Genomic DNA, 20828 nt, shown 5'->3' on the forward strand with positions numbered 1-20828 from the left:
AGATATGGAGGGACAGGCAGCAATGATACCGAAAGGATAACAAGTTAGTAATGAGAGGAAATATCTCTCACAGAACACCACAAACTACATCATTGCAGAAAGTTACTGACACTGGGAATGGCATCTTCTAGGAGGAACTGGGCCTGCTTCCTGCGGATTCCTCTTCTCTTCTGTCGCTCTTGGGGAAGGAGGCTGCAGTAGACAAGACGATGGATGTGTAATACAAGAGATGATGAAACCACACGCAGTGGTCATGCTCACAGTCGTACCTGTCTTTGTATTTGCTGCGACCCTTCTTCTTGACATCCGCTCCTGACCGGTTCTCTGTCTGGCCAAGCAGTTTGTCTGGTAGGAGCTTGCTCGGAGGGCTTGGCGGCACACGGATACGTAAACGGAAGATGCATTTTTTTCGCTTTATTTCTTTGCCACAAAGAAACCTGTAACATAAAAAAGTAATTAGGAACTGTACAGGAGAAATCCTGAGACAATTCCAGGGCAGCTTCTCACCTGAGGAACGAGCTGCCACCCAAGTCACTGCTGTTCCTCCAAAGCAAGAAGTAATTTAGTGAATGCAATGTAATAATCCCCAGGAGGAGAGAGCAGGGTCTGCAGTGGTCTCTGACATCAAATGCCAGTGGGAAGCATTTTCTGGATGTTCTCCTACATTGCGACCATGCTTCCTTTTCTCACATTTTTATTCTCATTCTTGATCTCATTAGCAAAATAAAAAATTCAGTACTGTCCACATCTGACTAAAGGACATACAGAGAAAAATAATTCCTATTAATTAAAACGTCCTGATGGTCTAAGGAAGTAGAGGGTGTGATGCAGTGACCCCTGTTACAGGTAGGGGGCACTGCATGGTCTTCCCAGAATATGCATGGAGGCGTTTTAAGGCCACAGGAATGCATGGCAATCGCAGGCATAACTGTGGTGATGAGTCAAAGTCCGGCATTATTGTAAATGGCCGGTATGTGTGTCGCAGAGGAAGACACTCTGCACTGTCAGCCTGAAGTAAGGATGTTCTGGGACCTGTAGTCCTACAAGTAAATTGTGTTGTTTTAGAGGGAGGCTGGCAGGGCTAGTTCTGAGAGCTGGGTGGGTCGAACTAGCCACACACACACCTCCCACCTGTGGGAGTGGTTACAGCTTCATAATGTGACCAGGGTGTGGTCACATGGTTTGAGAGTGTGGACTGTGCTGTAGGTCCTGGAAAAGCCTATGTGTTGGGCGTTCTATCTCCCTGAATAGCACGTGGTGGGGCTTTGGACCTGGTGGCCTGGGTGTTGGACGAACGTCCTGAATAGCACCCAGACAGGCCACATGCCTGTGTGTTGGACGGTCCCAGGTGGGGATGGACGTCCTGAATAGCGCACAGTGAGACCGTGGTCCTGGACGGTCTGTGTTGGAAGCTCCTGTGAGTGGAGTCTTCCTGGAATGCCTAAAGGGACCGTGGACTTGGACGGTCTATGTTGGGGAAGCTATCGTCCTTCGGTGGATCTGGACTGACTGAAGTGTGCCTGCCAGGCAAGTTGGTGCTCCCCGTAAGGCAGTTTTCCCAGGAGAAAGGACTGACAAGGAGTCAGCAGGTGGAGCAGGAGCTCCCGTAAGGTACCTCCATAGACTGTTGGTGCTTATGATGTTTCATGAACTGTGCGGTCACCCACAGCAACTGGTCAGAGCCAGACCAGCATGTTTAGTTGCCGCAAACTGATGATTGTTTGCATTTGGTTCACGTTTTTATGGTTTATGACTGCCTAAATAAACCAAATAGTCTGTTTTTTTTAATTTTTTTTAAATCATGTATTTTTTATTAAAGCATATATCAAGCCATTAACACCGTCCGATACAATATCCAGACAAATACCGTACATTAGATACATGACCTGATAATATATTTTCATTTTACTAAACAACACCCTTACCACCTAACCAAATAGTCTGTTTATGTGAGAAAACTGTGCCTGAGTGCTTGAATCCCGTGCCAATCGAGTGTTCCCCAATACCCTAGTGAGCGCTATCTCACATGGGGCTAATGTCATGAATTCTGCACCGGCGGTCACAAAGCAGGAAGGCAACAGCTGCTCGGCAGGTTTTGTCCAACGTCTTGTGAGGTAGAAAATATATCAAACTAAAAACGGGTTTATGTTTACTTTTTCATATTTTTCTTTGAGCATTAAGTTGTTAGTGTCTCTACTGATCCATAGAGTTTGAGGCTGACAATCCACACTGCAAACAGACATCAAAGCCAGCAGCACCTCAGCGAGAGCAGCTCCACAGTAACAACAGGGCCACAGAGACAGCAGCGCCACAACGACAGCAGCTCCACAGCGACAACAGCTCCACAGCGACAACAGCTCCACAGTGACAGCAGCGACAACAGCTCCACAGCGACAACAGCTCCACAGCGACAACAGCTCCACAGCGACAACAGCTCCACAGTGACAACAGCTCAACAGCGACAACAGCTCAACAGCGAGAGCAGCTCCACAGTGACAACAGTGCTACAGCGACAACAGCTCCACAGCGACAGCAGCTCCACAGCGACAGCAGCTCCACAGCGACAGCAGCGCCACAGCGACAGCAGCTCCACAGCGACAGCAGCTCCACAGCGACAACAGCTCCACAGCGACAACAGCTCCACAGCGAGAGCAGCTCCACAGCGACAGCAGCTCCACAGCGACAGCAGCTCCACAGCGACAGCAGCTCCACAGTGACAACAGCGCCACATCGACAGCAGCTCCACAGCGACAACAGCTCCACAGCGAGAGCAGCTCCACAGTGACAACAGCTCCACAGCGACAGCAGCGCCACAGCAACAGCGCCACCAGCTCCACAGCGACAACAGCACCACAGCGACAACAGCTCCACAGCGACAACAGCCCCACAGCGACAACAGCTCCACAGTGAGAGCAGCTCCACAGCGACAACAGCTCCACAGCAACAACAGCGCCACAGTGAGAGCAGCTTCAGAGACAGCAGCTCCACAGCGACAGCAGCGACAACAGCTCCACAGCGACAGCAGCTCCACAGCGACAACAGCTCCAGAGCGAGAGCAGCTCCACAGCGAGAGCAGCTCCACATTGACAACAGCGCCATAGCGACAGCAGCTCCACAGCGACAACAGCTCCACAGCGACAACAGCTCCACAGCGACAACAGCGACAGCAGCGCCACAGCGACAGCAGCTCCACAGCGACAGCAGCTCCACAGCGACAGCAGCTCCACAGCGACAACAGCTCCACAGCGAGAGCAGCTCCACAGCGAGAGCAGCTCCATAGCGACAGCAGCTCCACAGCTACAGCAGCTCCACAGCGACAACAGCTCCACAGCGAGAGCAGCTCCACAGTGACAACAGCTCCACAGCGACAGCAGTGACAAAGCGACAACAGCTCCACAGCGACAACAGCTCCACAGCGACAACAGCTCCACAGCGACAACAGCTCCGCAGCGACAGCAGCTCCGCAGCGACAGCAGCTCCGCAGCGACAGCAGCTCCACAGTGACAGCAGCGCCACAGCGACAGCAGCGACAACAGCTCCACAGCGACAGGAGCTCCACAGCGAGAGCAGCTCCACAGTGACATCAGCTCCACAGCGACAGCAGCTCCACAGCGACAACAGCTCCACATTGACAACAGCACCACAGCGACAGCAGCTCCACAGCGACAGCAGCTCCACAGCGACAACAGCGCCACATCGACAGCAGCTCCACAGCGAGAGCAGCTCCACAGTGACAACAGCTCCACAGCGACAACAGCTCCACAGCGACAACAGCTCCACAGCGAGAGCAGCTCCACAGCGAGAGCAGCTCCACAGCGAGAGCAGCTCCACATTGACAACAGCGCCATAGCGACAGCAGCTCCACAGCGACAACAGCTCCACAGCGACAACAGCTCCACAGCGACAGCAGCGCCACAGCGACAGCAGCGCCACAGCGACAGCAGCGCCACAGCGACAGCAACTCCACAGCGACAGCAACTCCACAGCGACAGCAACTCCACAGCGACAGCAACTCCACAGCGACAGCAACTCCACAGCGACAGCAACTCCACAGCGACAGCAACTCCACAGCGACAGCAACTCCACAGCGACAGCAACTCCACAGCGACAACAGCTCCACAGCGAGAGCAGCTCCACAGCGAGAGCAGCTCCACAGCGAGAGCAGCTCCACAGCGACAACAGCTCCACAGCGAGAGCAGCTCCACAGTGACAACAGCTCCACAGCGACAGCAGTGACAACAGCTCCACAGCGACAGCAGCTCCACAGCGACAACAGCTCCACAGCGACAACAGCTCCACAGCGACAACAGCTCCACAGCGACAACAGCTCCACAGCGACAGCAGCTCCACAGCGACAGCAGCTCCACAGTGACAACAGCGACACATCGACAGCAGCTCCACAGCGAGAGCAGCTCCACAGCAACAGCGCCACCAGCTCCACAGCGACAGCAGCTCCACAGCGACAGCAGCTCCACAGCGACAGCAGCTCCACAGCGACAGCAGCGCCACAGCAACAGCGCCACCAGCTCCACAGCGACAACAGCTCCACAGCGACAACAGCCCCACAGCGACAACAGCCCCACAGTGAGAGCAGCTCCACAGCGACAACAGCTCCACAGCAACAACAGCGCCACAGTGAGAGCAGCTCCACAGCGACAACAGCTCCACAGCGACAGCAGCTCCACAGCGACAGCAGCTTCACAGCGACAGCAGCTCCACAGCGACAGCAGCGACAACAGCTCCACAGCGACAGCAGCTCCACAGCGACAACAGCTCCACAGCGAGAGCAGCTCCACATTGACAACAGCTCCACAGCGACAGCAGCTCCACAGCGACAGCAGCTCCACAGCGACAGCAGCACCACAGTGAGAGCAGCTCCACAGCGACAACAGCTCCACAGCGACAGCAGCGCCACAGCGAGAGCAGCTCCACAGCGACAACAGCGCCACAGCGAAAGCACCTCCACAGCGAGAGTACCTCCACAGCGACAACAGCTCCACAGCGACAACAGCGCCACAGCGAGTGCACCTCCACAGCGACAACAGCGCCACAGCGAGAGCAGCTCCACAGCAAGAACAGCGGCACAGCGACAACAGCTCCACAGCAACAACAGCGAAAACAGCGCCACAGCAACAGCGCCACAGCAACAGCGCCACAGCAACAGCGCCACAGCAACAACAGCGCCACAGCGAGAGCAGCTCCACAGCGAGAACAGCGCCACAGCGAGAACAGCGCCACAGCGAGAACAGCGCCACAGCGACAACAACTCCACAACGACAGCAGCTCCACAGCGACAGCAGCTCCACAGCGACAGCAGCTCCACAGCGACAGCAGCTCCACAGCGACAGCAGCTCCACAGCGACAGCAGCTCCACAGCGACAGCAGCTCCAGAGCAACAGCAGCTCCAGAGCAACAGGAGCGCCCCAGCGACAGCAGAGCCTTGACTTGCATGCACTGGGAACACTTACTTGTCTACATATGTCTTGGTAGTTAAATGAGCCCCCTATCCTCGGGCTAACTGCAGGGGGTGTGACAGGGTCACTGGCACAGCATATGAGGGGAGATATGTGTTGCTGCGCATAATGGCGTCAGTGATGTGAAACCACAGTATTTTCATTCAGCACAGTAAGTGTTGTGAGAGTTAAATTAAAGTTGCATACATGGGCTGGTTTTATGTGGACATCTATAGAGTGGGTGGGAAGATGTGCACCTCATCTCCACCTGCAGTCGGCACAGCCGTGTGCTGATGGCACCTCTGTGATGTCACAGTTTGGAGTCACAATGTCAGGGGTTTAAATAACTGGACTTGAGAAGAAGTCTGTGTGTTGTGGTTTGGAGAGAAAAAGACTCCAAACGGTGGCTCCAGGTAGAGTTGGAGACACAAGGTGGTCTGAGAGGGCGAATCCCTCAGACATATAGACTTTGCTATATGTTTTCTTTTTGTTTTGCCGTTATGCCAGAAAGGCCATGTTTACTTTGCTGAACCCTGCTATGGTATATGCTGTTCCACAATAAACCAGCAGGTGATTCACCAAAAGAAGTGTTCCTGTGTCTACCTTGGGAAGCAGCTGAGTGAGTCAACCCCTCACAGGGGTCAGTGACCTGGTATAATTAGGCTGTGGTTACAGAACATAAGTCCCAGCTCCAGTGCAGCCTCCACACAGGGGCACTATGTCTTCTTATAGTCACAAGCACACAGTATATCTCTGATGGAAGTCGCCAGCACACAGTACTTCTCTGATGGAAGTTGTCAGCACATAGTATATATCTCTGATGGAAGTGGCATCTCACAGTACTTCTCCAATTGAAGTCACCAGCACTCACCTGCTTTTGTAGCTGTTTAACGCTTCAAGAAGGTGCTGCTCTCGCTCCTCTACAGGGAAGATCGAAAGCTGGAAGTGACATGATTGACAGGTCAGAGCACAGGAATAATCGGGCACATAAACAAACGGAAACATAGACTGGTAGCTACAAGGTGTTGTAATTCTAAAATGACAATGTACAGAAATGACCAGGGGATCACATGGTGAGATACCCGGGCAGCAGCCCCAGGTCACAACCTGATTATTTCTCCTTTTTCTGTGAAGTTTATCACAATTCTTGTTTGCTGGAAAAATTAATTTTGTTTATGGACCGTGAGAATTTATTGATGATTCAGAGCAGTAATTCCTGACATATTCACTAGGTGGCAACAAAGCACAATGAAACAGAGCAACATCTGTACTGTCTCTGGGACTGTGTCACACAGGATAGCAATAGATGCATAGCTCAGAAGCCACTATCAAATGTGACAGGATTAGATACATAGCTCAGCAAACCGTATCACATATTATAGGATTAGATACACAGCTCAGCACAGTATGAGAGACACTACAATAAAAGTAGATGTGTTGCGCTTCCAGGCTGGGTGGTTTTCAACTATTTCACAACTTTCTGATTCCTAAGGAAATTCCCTCCATTACTGCACAATATGCCACACGTGATGAAACAATCTCTGAGCCAGTCATTCCTAGCAGCCCCCGTACAGTACATGAAGGCACACCGCCTCTTCCCCACTTCCCAGAACCAGCAGGGGATGGAGATAAGATGGCGGAGCTGCGCCTCTGCAAATGAGCAGCAGATGGGATACAGTGTACACCCTATTCAGTTATCGCTACATTAACCCTTAAAGTACCTGTGTATGTGTAGTGCAGCGGTGTCCACACTGTGTAGTGACGAGGCAGTGACCCAGCAAAGTTCAAAACAAAACGTGCTTAGTGTCCAAAAACTCACACAGTGCACAGACGCTGTATCCTACGGATCGCAGCCGGGAAAACAAAGACAGTCTGGGACCTGTTGCCGTGGGTGACTGCACTGCCGTGTACGCTGAGGGTGTCAGACCTTTTAGCTCCACTAGGCCCTGTGTTGCCTTACACAGGTTGAGCTCTGCAGAGCAGACTGCTCTGCCTGCCTGCAAGACTAAAACTGACACACCCCACCCTCTGCTGTAGGGATTTTTACCAAAGAACCTGTGACCAGCGGCCACATGGAAAACCCGGGCCAGGTGGGGGAGGTAAAAGACTGCCCCACTACCATCCTGTAGTCCGTTTCAAAAATAAAAGCCCAGAGCACGTTTTCTTATATCTGCCTTGGACAAATAGCTTGCCCAAAGCCAACACTCACTTTTATTCTGCATTGCAATCACAGCTTGTGTGCGCATCCTGGGGGACACATAGCAACCCTCGCATATGACCCCGGTCACTGCCTCACATATGTCAAAAGGTTTTTTACTGAGCCGTGTACTGCTTTGAGGACCAAGACACGTAATAATAACTTGGGTCTCTACAGATAAAAACCATCAACTCTTCTATGGCCGAGACCTTATAGGACATTTACTGTCAAAGTCACCATAGCAGCCAAATGTGCAGGCCGGGGCTGATGAGCGCATCGAGGAGAACAGGACAGACATGACTACAAAGAGAATGGACACATCTACTCATGGCCGGGGCTGAGGAGTGCAGCGAAAAGAAGTGACATGACTACAAAGAGGATGGACACATCTATTCGTGGTCGAGGCTAATAAGCATAGCGAGGAGAACAGAACAGACACATCTACTCATGGCCGGGGCTAATGAGCGCAGCGAGGAGAACAGAACAGACACGACTACATAGAGGATGGACACATCTACACATGGCTGATAACTGCAGCGAGGAGAACAGACAAGACTACATAGAGATTGGACACATCTACATCTCAACTCTGCTGCCCGGCTAATCCACCTCTCTCCTCGCTACTCCCCTGCTTCTCCCCTCTGCAAATCCCTCCACTGGCTCCCAATTCCCCAACGAATCCAGTTCAAACTACTAACACTGATCTACAAAGCCATCCACAACCTGTCCCTTCCCTATATCTCTGAACTATTCTTCCAATATCTTCCCTCACGTAATCTTCGATCCTCCCAAGACCCCCTTCTCTCTTCCACACTTATTCTTTCCTCACACAACCGCCTCCAAGATTTCTCCCGAATAACCCCCATCCTCTGAAATTCCACGTCTCAACACGTCCAATTATCCACCACCCTTGGATCCTTCAGACGGAACCTGAAAACCCATCTCTTCAGGAAAGCCTACAGCCTGCAATAACCATTCTGCCGCCTCACCAACCACCTGAGCTGCCGCCTCACCAACCACCCGAGCTGCTGCCTCACCACCACCTGAGCTGCTGCCTCATCACTACCCGAGCTGCCGCCTCACCACCACTAGAGCTGCCGTCTCACCACCACCAGAGCTGCCACCTCACCACCACCTGAGCTGCCGCCTCACCACCACCTGAGCTGCCACCTCACCACCACCACCCGAGCTGCCGCCTCACCAACCACCCGAACTGCCGCCTCATCACTACCAGAGCTCCTGCGTCACCACCACCAGAGCAGCCGCCTCACCACCACCTGAGCTGCCACCTCACCACCACCTGAGCTGCCGCCTCACCACCACCTGAGCTGCCACCTCACCACCACCACCCGAGCTGCCGCCTCACCAACCACCAGAGCTGCCGCCTCACCAACCACCCGAGCTGCCGCCTCACCACCACCCGAGCTGCCGCCTCATCACTACCAGAGCTCCTGCGTCACCACCACCAGAGCAGCCGCCTCACCACCACCTGAGCTGCTGCCTCACCACCACCTGAGCTGCCGCACCCTTGACCTTCTGTCTCTTCCCCATTATCCCGTAGAATGTGAGTCTGCAAGGACAGGGTCCTCTCCCCTCTGTACCAGTCTGTCACTGTAAATTTGTTTACTGTAAACGATATCTATAACCCCGTACGTAACCCCTTTCTCATGTACAGCACCATGGAATTAATTAATTTATGCTATATAAATAGATAATAATAATAACCATCTACTCATGGCCGTGGCTGATAAGCGCAGCAAGGAGATCAAAACAGACACGACTACAAAGAGGATGGACACATCTACTCGTTGCCGGGGCTGATAAGCGCAGCGAGAGCAGAACAGACATGACAACATAGAGGATGGACACATCTACTCATGGCCGTGGCTGATCAGTGCAGCGAGGACAACAGAACAGACATGACTACATAGAGGATGGACACAACATCTACTCATGGCCCAATCTGATGAGCACAGCGAGGAGAACAGAACAAATATGACTACACAGAGGATGGACACAACATCTACTCATGGCCACCCCCGGAAGAAGGAACAGCGTCAAAACGAGAGTAGAGGACCTGGTAACACGGTTCCCTTAGGTAAATGATGCCCTACTGAGATGTTTTAATACATCCTATGACACACCTTATCTATTTTATTAACGCATTTGCTGTTAACATTGTCATATTAAACCGTCCAGCACTGCTTGCACTTTATATTTTACTTCATCTGATTACACAGCTTTTTGCTGCAGTATATGTGTTTTAGGAATTGCACGTTTTTGCACATAATTTTTGCAAATATTCTTGCAAATTTATTTTCAATTTATATCATATATTATTTTAATTAGCTGTCACTATTTATTTTCACTGGTTTCTTTGACATATGTTGTAATTTTAAGGTGCTATCAAATAATTTATATTTATTTTTTGGGCATTATGCAATATCTAAAAAACCTACTTGTGGCTGGTAAGTGCAGCGAGGAGAACAGAACAGACACAAATACATAGCGGATGGACACATCTACTCATGGCCATGGCTGATAAGCGTAGCAAGGAGAACAGAACAGTCAGGACTAGGGTTGAGCGAAACGGGTCGTTCATTTTCATAAGTCGCCGACTTTTGGCAAAGTCGGCGTCTCATGAAACCCGATCCGATCCCAGTGTGGGTCGGCCACGTGGAACGCGAACTTGGCGCCAAAGTCGCGTTTCGAATGAGGCCTTCCCCGCAATTTTTTTGAGCCAATTAATTGTGGGCAGCGTGATGACATAGGTTCCGGACGGAGAGAGAGAGAAAGAGAGAGAGAGAGAGAGAGAGAGAGAGAGAGAGAGAGAGAGAGAGAGAGAGAGAGAGAGAGAGAGAGAGAGAGAGAGAGAGAGAGAGAGAGAGAGAGAGAGAGAGAGAGAGAGAGAGAGAGAGAGAGAGAGAGAGAGAGAGAGAGAGAGAGAGAGAGAGAGAGAGAGAGAGAGAGAGAGAGAGAGAGAGAGAAAAAAAAAAAAAAAAAAAAAAAAAAAAAAAAAAAAAAAAAAATTAAAATATAATTTCATTGCCATACATTGGGTTTCGTGTTCTGGGTCCGGAACCCGACTTTACAGGAGAATCGGCCGATTCCATATGATCCGACATCCGAGAAGGTCGGGTTTCACAAAACCCACCTCGATCCTAAAAAAGCTAAGGTCGCTCAACCCTAGTCAGGACTACAAAGAGAATGGACACAATATCTACTCATGGCCGAATACTTATAAGTTCATATAGCTGTATACATGCAGACATATACTACATATTTCTGAGCTTTATATGCCAGACAACTGGCACAGCCCTGCACAGTTGCCACTTACCTTCCCGAGCTGCAGGTGCTCCCACTTCTCATTAACAAAAGTTAGGATCTCGTCAAAATCAAAGTATTTCTTCTTACTGAGGACCCCGAGATTGTAGAGAGCGAGGTGCACAACATCCACCCTACAAGGACACAAGGGAATAAGCGTCAGCCCTGAGCAGAGGGATCTTCTGGCCTCCACATATGAGGGTGACTCATCAATAGTCAGAAGATGCACAAAATCAGGCAAATTGAGCACATTCATAAAAGTTACAAATGTAAATGGAGCCCGTGTTGTAACGCTCGAGTGCTGGGATTCTTATATCACCATGTGGTTGATGCAACTATACAATATTCGTTTACTCCCAAAACTTGGGCACTTTACCACTCCTCTCAGACACTGCCCCATAACTCGCTACATTTCTACTGTGAGAGTTGTGTAAAGAGTCTCAAAAACATCTAATAAGTGTTGCACCAATCAGTTGGCCCATTATTAGGGTGCACTTGTGACAAATCTAGAGCGTTCCTACCATCGCAGTGGCAGCCGTCGGATGAACTCCACCCCGTGATTGCAGACAGAGCAGAAGAATATGAAAAACCTGCAAAGAAACACAGGGTTAGATGGGATCCATGTGTCAGGTGTATTGCAGGGTCTGTCCTGCTTCTGGAACTGCACAGGGTCGGCTTCTCCATCACTATAGCTAGAAAGCCTGAGTATCACATGCCACTATTTACTACGAGCCCATAGTACTGATGGATACTTCTCAGTGGGCCGGTGTCAGCCATGTTTCTGGAAGGGTTAATGCAGTGAATGTTTTTGCTGGTTGTGTAGGGCGGGGGGCCATGTGAAGGAGAGGCCCAGACTTAGGAATGTACAGACTTCACGCTAAAAGTCACCACTTCAGACTGACTGCACCCCTGCACGATGAATGGCGGAAGGAGGTGAAATCCAGCCCACGCCATGAGGCCCACATTTATGGAGTTACCTCCATGTCAGTACTGTAGTATAGGAACTGAAGGAAATCAGCATCAATTACATTCGGTGAAGTCACAGCTCAGGTAGAATTTTCTTATAGTTTTTTCTGTAGGTAATCGCTCCTCACAGAATGAGCGCAGCTTGTTTGCTGTACATGACAAGCAGTCACTGCTGTATCATTTACTGCACATTAACGGCCGGTGAAGCTGTATTATAACGGCCCTCCATGGCAAAAGAACGGGGGGATAACGATCCTACCTGTCTCCAAATAGCATGGCCTCAGTCAAGCACTGGATACAAGCCTCGTGGAACCACTGGCGACAGCGACAACACTGGATCATCTTCAGGTACCACCTGCGATCAGAAGACAGGATCAATGGCAAAACCAGAGAATGTCAATGACTTACTAGATGGTGCATCAGAGCTAATTTAGATCTTATAATTGCACCTATTTATTTATCTTTACATCTATTGTGATAAATCATGTACAGCCCATAGCAATGACTACATTGGCGCTGGGGAGAATTTTCAAACCAGGAGCATATCATATTATAGCTATAAATGGTCACAAGGCACATGTCCATACACACGGAGGAGGGCATCTCCAGGAAACAACAAGCGTAACTCACTGAACACTGGGGTCTGATTGCTGGGAAGCGTACCGGTCATTAGATCCAGGCTCTACAGATTCTCATCTAAATGGGGCAAGCATGCACTCCAGCGCCAAATTCAATGTCTACAGGACTGCCAAATACAATACTGCACTCAGCCATTTTCAGGAAAGCCACAGAGAACAGACAGATGGAGCAGTGGTTTACATGTTCAAACCCATATGGATTCAAACAAGGCTCTATAACCCCATTCTCGAATATTTGGACAGTGACTGAATCTCTAGATCGGGGCTCTGCAGGCCACTATTTTTGCTGAAAAATGAACAAACTGATATACAATTGAAGTGTAGACGTTCATATTTAATTAAAGGGGTTGAACAAAAATATCCTGTAAACATTTAGGAATCACAATCATTTTATTACAAAGCCTCCTCATTTCAGGGGGTCAAAAGTAATTGGACACATTAACTTTACCATGAATAAAATGTTCATTTTTAATACTTTGGGGAGAATCCTTTGCAGGCAATGATGGCCTGAAGTCTGGAAACCATGGACGTCACCAAACGTTGGATTTCCTCTTTTGTGAAGCTTTCTCAGGCCTTTACTGAAGCTGACTTCACTTGTTGCTTGTTTGCGCATTTTTCTGCCTTAAGTTTTGTCTTAAGCGTGTGATATGCTGCTCCATGGGGTTAATCTTGTGGATGACTCGGCCACTGCAGAAAATTACACTTCTTTGCCTTAAACTCCTGGGTTGCTTTCGCAGGATGTTTTGGGACAATGTCCTGTGAAGTGTCGTCCAATCAACCTTGCTGCATGTGGTTGAATCTGAGCATTAAGTATCGTTCTGTGCACTACAGAACTCGTCCGGCTGATTCTGTCACATTATCAATAATCACTAGTGACCCAGCGCCATTGGAAGCCATACATGCCCATGTCACCACACTGCCTCCACCATGTGTTACAGAGGGTGTGCTGTGCTTTGGATCATGAGCCATTCAAAGTATTCTCCATACTTTCTTCTCACCATCAATTTGGTACAGGTTGATATTAGATTCATCTGTCCACAGAATGGTTTTCCAGAACTGGGCGGCTTCTTTAGATGTTTTTTGGCAAAGTCTAATGTGGCCTTTCGTATTTTATGTTTCGGCCCGTCCCTGGTCTTTTTCAAATGTGGCTTTAATGGCAAGGATAAGGGTGTGCTGCGCAACATGTGCTCCAGCGTTGGTGTGTGCTGTGCAGTACATCCTATCTTTGTGATTAAAGGAACGTTTGAAAGAGACCCGGGACAGGTCTAAACATGTCACGCTATATTCTTCTACCCAGTACTTTTGTGAAATATTGTACTGTAACTAAATAAATACAAGCGTTCTCAGTGCGAGTGCGGCCGATTTCCTGCTATTTGACTTAGTTTGGATTCTCCAGTTCAGCCTACATGCCTCTCTACCCAACACTGAGTGCGCACCTTACATCTCTCTAATCTGGCCTTTCTATTTTTATGGCTGATTGATGGTTAGCTCCTTGTGGTGAACCCTCTGTATATGCTCTCATGAAGTCTTCTCTTTATGGTGGACTTCGATACTGAGACACCAACTTCATAGAGAGTGTTCTTCACTTGGATGGATGTTATGAAGGGGTTTTTCTTCACCATGGAAAGGTTTCTGCGATCTTCCACCAATGTTGTCTTCTGTGGACGTCCAGGCCTTTTTGAGTTCCCAAGCTCACCAGTGGATTTTTTGTTTTGATTTGCAGAATGTACTAAACTGTTGATTTGTCCTAACATTTCTGATATCTCTCTGATGGATTTCTGCAGCCTAATGATGGTCTGTTTCTCTTCCATTGAGAGCTCATCTGACCACATGTTGTGAGTTCTTAGCAACATCTTTGAAAGACAAAAGCCACATCTGGAATCTGCTCCAGATCTTTTACCTGCGTAATTGATAATGGATCAATAAAGAGATAGCACATGGAGACCATTAATGAGATTTTGAGATAACTGTCCAATTACTTTTAGTCCCTTGAAAAAGAAGAAGCTACATATTAAAGAGCTGTAATTGCTAAACACCTACTCCAATTAGGATGTGAATACTCTCAAATTAAAGTTGAGAGTCTGCACTCTAAGCCCATATTGATTATATAACAGTATCTTGCAAATATTTCTGGATCTAACTGTAGCTATACTGACTTAACTAGGCTCATCTGCTACACAGGAACTACAAGCGAGCCCTGTCATTGTATTAAGCTGGAAGGATGCACATAGCAGGACCAGTCTCTTACTCTCCGGGGCCCCCGCAGTAACAGTAACACTGCTGCTGGTTAGTTCTGTGAGACGAGTCCCAGTCCAGGTCCTCAGGACAGTATGTAAGAAACATTTTCACAGCCTGGAGGGTCTTTGCTATCGGACCTTTCTTTAGAGCGCCACCTTTCTGGAAAAAAAAGTAGTAATATTAGAAATCATTTATCTGAGTCACTTTCCAGTCACAAGGCACCAAAACGTGCACAGCTCTTTCGTTTTCTTCTCTGTCATGAGGCCGCAGGATACAATTTTGATGCAAATGTTGTCTCTATCTTCAAAAAAGGAAATAAGATGGAGCCAGGAAATTACAGGCCAGTGAGCCTTACTTCCATCCCAGGAAAGATATTTGAACAAATTATTAAACAGCATGCATATAAGTACTTAGATAAGAATACAGCAATTAACCAGAGCCAGCATGGGTTTGTAGCAAACAAGTCAAGCCAGACTAATCTAATTTTCTTCTATGATGGAATCACTGACTGGGGGGATCAGAGAATTGTGGTAGATATCGTATATGTCGACATCATCAAAGCATTTGATATGTATCTCATACTATTGAAAAAATGACCAAGTATGAGATTGACAAGGTTATGGTTTGGTGGTTTCATAACTGGCTCAGTGAAAGTACTCCAAGAGTGGTAATACATGGTTGCACATTCAATTGGAAAAGTGTTTGCAGTGGGGTAGCACAAGGCTCTGTACTAGCCCCAGTGTTGTTCAACATTTTTATAAATGATCTAGGTAATGGAACTGAAGGTAAACTAATCAAATTTACAGTCGATGCAAAGCTAGGAGGGATAGCTAACACTAGACAAAAGAGAAAGGATTCAGAAGGATATAGATAAACTTGAACAATGGGCAGTGACTAATGGCCCCTTCACACTGGTCGATTCTGCTACGATTACGACGCATTTGCGTCATATTCGACATCGCAGTACGAGCTCGTAGCCAGCGGTCACACTCTACGATGTTAACGCTTTTTCTGACGTAGTTGCGATGTGAACGTCACGCGTCGCAATCGTACGCTACCCTTCACACCGCCATAGTCCTACGACTCCGAGCGTGACGTATTACCAGCATGGGCGTGCTAAAACGTCACGCCCAATCAGGAGACAGGTATGCGGAAGCCCAACCCACGTAGTCGCATTACGAGCTCGTATGACCGCCGTCACATACTACGATTTCGACCGCCACAGCGAGACATTTACGACGAAAGAAAGTTCTGCTCTTTCTTTCACATCGTACGATGCTGGGCTGCGTCGCAAATCGTAACGCCATGTCACACTTTGCAACCTCGGAACGAGGACGGATAAACGTCACAAATCGAACGCTCGTTCAGACTTTGATTGCACAGTGTGAAGGGGCCCTAATAGAATGGTATTTAACGGAGAAATGCAAGATTATACATATGGGCAAGAAAAACGAAAATTGCATCTATTAAATGGGAGGAACAGAACTAAGCAACAGCACGTGTGAAAAAGAGCGGGTATACTAACAGATCACAGACTGCACATGAGTCAACAGTGTGATGCATATACACAACCCCAACCAACTAATTATAGCAAATGGGAAAAGAGAGTATCTTGTACCAAATAATACATTTTATTGAAGTAAAATATAACAAATAAATTAATAAATAAACAGAATCATACTGCCGAAGCAGGACTAAGGGGAATAACAAAAGATAAATAGCAACCAGTAAAGTAATAAGTGCCACTTCTATATGTGCATAGGGAGGAAATTACCATGAGCTAAGTCAATTATTTGACTTGAGACGTTTATTCTCAGCGAGGAAAGGAAAGCGTAGGACCTGGTATACGAGAGATGCCCTAAAGTGGCTACCAGGTACACATAAAATTGGCCATTTTTATGCGCTAAACGCTCTCATTTTTCATATTTCTAGTGCAGTAATGCAGTTCAGTTTTCATGTTTCATGTTTGCATGTTTCAGCGCTGCAGTGTGCTGCCTTATTTACTTGACTTTAATTATTATAAGAGGAGCGGACACTCAAATAAAAGTATGTATCTTGCTGGTAATTTGCTATATTGCATGTACTGAATATCAGTGCTCGACCTGAGGACAAAGTAGCTGCAAAAAAATGTATATCACTAAATATATGTATGAAAATAAGGTGTTTAGTGCTAAGTAGTGCAAAGCCACAGCCAGAAGTGGGCCAAAGTGCATAAGAAGGGCTAAAACTTACTGGTATAATGTTCTTACTAGAACCCCAGCCTACTGCCCCTACGCGTGTTTCCCTTTATCTTCATCTGGAGGCAAGATACATACTTTGATTTGAGTGACAGTTCGTATTATAATAATTGACTTAGCTCATGGTAATTTCCTCCCTTTGCACATATAGAAGTGGCACTTGTCACAATAATTAATAATAATCTTTATTTTTATATAGCGCTAACATATTCCGCAGCGCTTTACAGTTTTGCACACATTATCATCACTGTCCCCGATGGGGCTCACAATCTAAATTCCCTATCAGTATGTCTTTGGAATGTGGGAGGAAAACGGAGTGCCCGGGGGAAACCCACGCAAACACAAGGAGAACATACAAACTCCTTGAAAATGTTGTCCAAGGTGAGATTAGAACCCGGGACTCCAGCACTGCAAGGCTCCAGCACTGAGCCACCGTGCTGTTCTAAAGGATATGAAAATGTTTAGCCTACGAAAAAGAAGGTTCAGAGGAGACTTAATAATGCACCGGAGATAATAGCCGTGTGCACGCGCAGGACCCGGCGTCAGAACTCGGGGCAGGATCAACCAGGTGAATGGTGGATCTGATAGCGCGCACCGGAAGTGGTTGCCGGGTGCGCGCTCTGGCATAATTATACAGCGCAGGCGTTGTGCTAGCGGCCAGCAGATGCAGGATCAACCAGGTGATTGATTGCATCTATGAGCACCGGAAGTGGTGCAGGCACGATCAGCCAGGTAATCAAATCAGGACAGGTGCGCACATGCACCTGACTACTGAAGCGACCAGTAATGGCAGGATCAACAGGTGATCCATAAAAAAAAAAAAAAAAAAAGAGGAAGTGAATGTATTTAAACGAACCAGAAGTGCTGCCCTGTGTCACTAAACCAGGCTAGGTTGAGGGTGACTACTCTTGTTACGTGGTAGGGTGTATGATGGAGAGCTTTTCACCAGAACATTTAATGCCATAGCAAGAGGTGCAGGAGAGGCGGTCTCGCTCAAGTGAGAAGAGCCAGATCCGCCATGGCAGCAGCAGAAGCCGCTCGGACATCGTACGGACGGATCGCCATACCAAGGAGGGGTCCCTAGTCTCATTGGGAGACACGGAGACACCAGCCAACCTTCGGATCCAGTACCCGTACTTTGAAAGCGTCTAAGTGGTGAGTGAACTGTGAGAAAGTCCAGCACGCTAATGTCTGTTCTTTTCTCTTCTCTTATCTCCGTCTCTCCCCTCTTTTCTTACATACATTGGGGGGTGGAGTATAGGAGGTCCCCAAGAAGTGTAAATCAAAGGCTAAAAACAAGGAATTTCCCTTATGCAAAAAAGCGTTAAAACCATCCTGGAATAAAGATCTGTGTCAGGATTGCATTAACAAGACGGTAGCGGAGGAAACACCCTCCTTTACAGAGAGTCTAAGATCACTGATCAAATCAGAGGTCTGTAGGTCTGTGAAAGCATTGCAGACAGCCGACACAGATACCAGATCTAGGGACAGATCCAGCCCCTCAGTAGCATCCCAGAGGGATTCCTCAGAGTCAGAGGGGGACTCAGATACAGCTCGCTGCTCAGATAGTAGCTCAGAGGAGGAAGACGCATTTCCAGCGGAGGCTACAGATAAGCTTATTAAAGCTGTTCGCTCTACCATGGGGCTGGTAGATGAGAAGGCAAAAAAGACAGCCCAAGAACTTATGTTCAGTGGTCTGCAAGAGAAAACGGAGGTCATTCCCTATTAATGAACAGCTACAAGAACTGATTAAAAGGGAATGGCAAAAACCGGAAAAAAGGTCCCAGATAACCACCTCCCTAAAGAGAAGATATCCTTTTGAAGAGGAGGCGTCCTCATCTTGGGATAGAGCCCCGAAGATTGATGTGGCAATTTCAAAAGTTGCCAGGAAATCCTCCCTGCCATTCGAGGATCTAGGTTCTCTAAAAGAACCTCTGGATAGAAAGGTGGACAGTTCCCTGAAAACAGCATGGGAAGCCTCGGCAGGAGCACTAAGGCCAGCTATCGTGGCCACTTGTGTAGCCAGATCCCTAAAGATCTGGATAGACAACCTGGAGGATCAGGTAGAACAAAAAGTTCCCAGAGAGACTATCCTAGAGGCAATACCGGCCATGAGAGCAGCGGCAGTATTTCTAGCTGAAGCATCAGCAGACTCAGCTAGACTGGCAGCAAAATCAGCAGCTTTAGCCAACACAGGACGCCGTGCCGTATGGCTTAAATGCTGGCCAGGAGATACTCAGGCAAAGATGAAGCTTTGCTCTTTGCCATGTGAGGGGAACTTCCTGTTCGGACTGGCATTAGACGAAGTGTTAGAAAAAGCCGGTGACAAAAAGAAAAATGTTCCTAAGCAGCCATTTCAGCCCTTTCAGCGCTCCTTTCAAAGAGAGAGACCGAGACAGGAGCAACTTCGATAAGCGGTCAAGGGGAGGAAAAGGCTTCTATTTTGGCAAGTCCCCCAGGGACACCAAGAAACCCTCCCAGTGACGGTCCTTCTCAGGTGGGAGGGAGGCCCTCTCACTTCCTTCCAGCCTGGGAGAGGATCTCATCCAGCATATGGATCCAACAGATCATAGGATCAGGCCTAAAATTAAAATTCCACCACTGGCCTCCAAGAAGATACATGCAGACCCCGGTACAGTCCTCCCAAGAGAAACAAGACAGTCTGGAAGGAGAAGTAACATCACTCCTAGACAAGCACGTCTTGGAAGAAGTTCCAATAGAGGAAAGGATGGAAGGATTTTATTCCCCCCTTTTTCTCATAAAAAAAGCGGACAATAATAAATTTAAAAGGCCTCAACAAATATCTAATAATTCCATCTTTCAAAATGGAAACCATAAAATCAGCGGTGAAACTTCTATATCCTCAGTGTTACATGTCCGTCCTAGACCTCAAGGACGCTTATTATCACGTCCCAATCAGACAACAAGATCGTCAGTTTCTCAGAGTGGCAGTTCAGATGGGGTCCCAGCTACGTCACTTTCAGTACAGGGCTCTGCCCTTTGGGATAGCAACAGCCCCACGGGTGTTTACAAAACTGATTGCAGAGGTCACAACACATCTCAGAGAAAAAGACACTCTGATAATACCCTACTTAGACGACTTCCTGATAGTGGGGAAAAACTTTTCTCACAGTCAGGAGCAGGTCAGAATAGTGATGGACACTCTACAGACACTAGGATGGCAACTGAACCTCAAGAAATCCAAACTAGAGCCAGCAATGGTCCAGAATTTCCTAGGGATAACGGTAGACTAAGTGGCGCAGGAATGTTGCCTCCCAGAGGAAAAAGAGGACAAGATCAAACAAATGAGGAGTTCCCTGGACATACACAGCCTCCAAAGTAATCACAACGGACGCCAGTCCATGGGGGTGGGGAGCTCACTCAGACACACTATGGGTCCAAGATCCCTGGGCTCAAGAGGAGAAAAATCTATTCTCAAACAAGTGGGAACTCCTAGCAATAAAAAAGGCGCTAGAGAGACTACTTCCACACTTGACAGGGCATCATGTGAGAGTCCTATCGGACAACCGAACAGCGATCGCATACGTGAACCACCAGGGGGGCACCCGTTCTCGGTCACTGATGCACATAACCAGAAGACTCATGACTCTAACCGAAAGGCATTTCCTTTCATTATCTGCCCTGCATATTCAAGGTGTGGACAATATAAAAGCAGACTTTTTAAGCAGGAACCACTTGAGGCAAGGGGAATGGTCCCTAAAAAAGTCAATTTTTCAACGGATAATACATATGTGGGGAAGACCCAGTATAGACC

At 48.2% G+C, this 20828-nt stretch overlaps 1 protein-coding gene across 4 annotated transcripts in view; it reads right to left on the bottom strand.

The window, feature by feature from the left end:
* PHF19 (PHD finger protein 19) overlaps positions 1-20828 on the bottom strand; it is a 68818-nt gene that overhangs the window by 17732 nt on the left and 30258 nt on the right. For all 4 annotated transcript variants that reach the window (XM_077284835.1, XM_077284836.1, XM_077284838.1 and 1 more), the window contains 7 exons: positions 14827-14975; positions 12200-12295; positions 11496-11564; positions 10988-11108; positions 6325-6392; positions 270-437; positions 111-192 (listed from right to left, as the gene is read on the bottom strand). In XM_077284835.1, the coding sequence (XP_077140950.1) occupies positions 111-192; positions 270-437; positions 6325-6392; positions 10988-11108; positions 11496-11564; positions 12200-12295; positions 14827-14975 (753 nt within the window). The remainder of the gene's footprint in view (positions 1-110; positions 193-269; positions 438-6324; positions 6393-10987; positions 11109-11495; positions 11565-12199; positions 12296-14826; positions 14976-20828) is intronic.

Source organism: Ranitomeya variabilis, chromosome 2, assembly GCF_051348905.1.
Source record: "Ranitomeya variabilis isolate aRanVar5 chromosome 2, aRanVar5.hap1, whole genome shotgun sequence".
NCBI lineage: Eukaryota > Metazoa > Chordata > Amphibia > Anura > Dendrobatidae > Ranitomeya > Ranitomeya variabilis.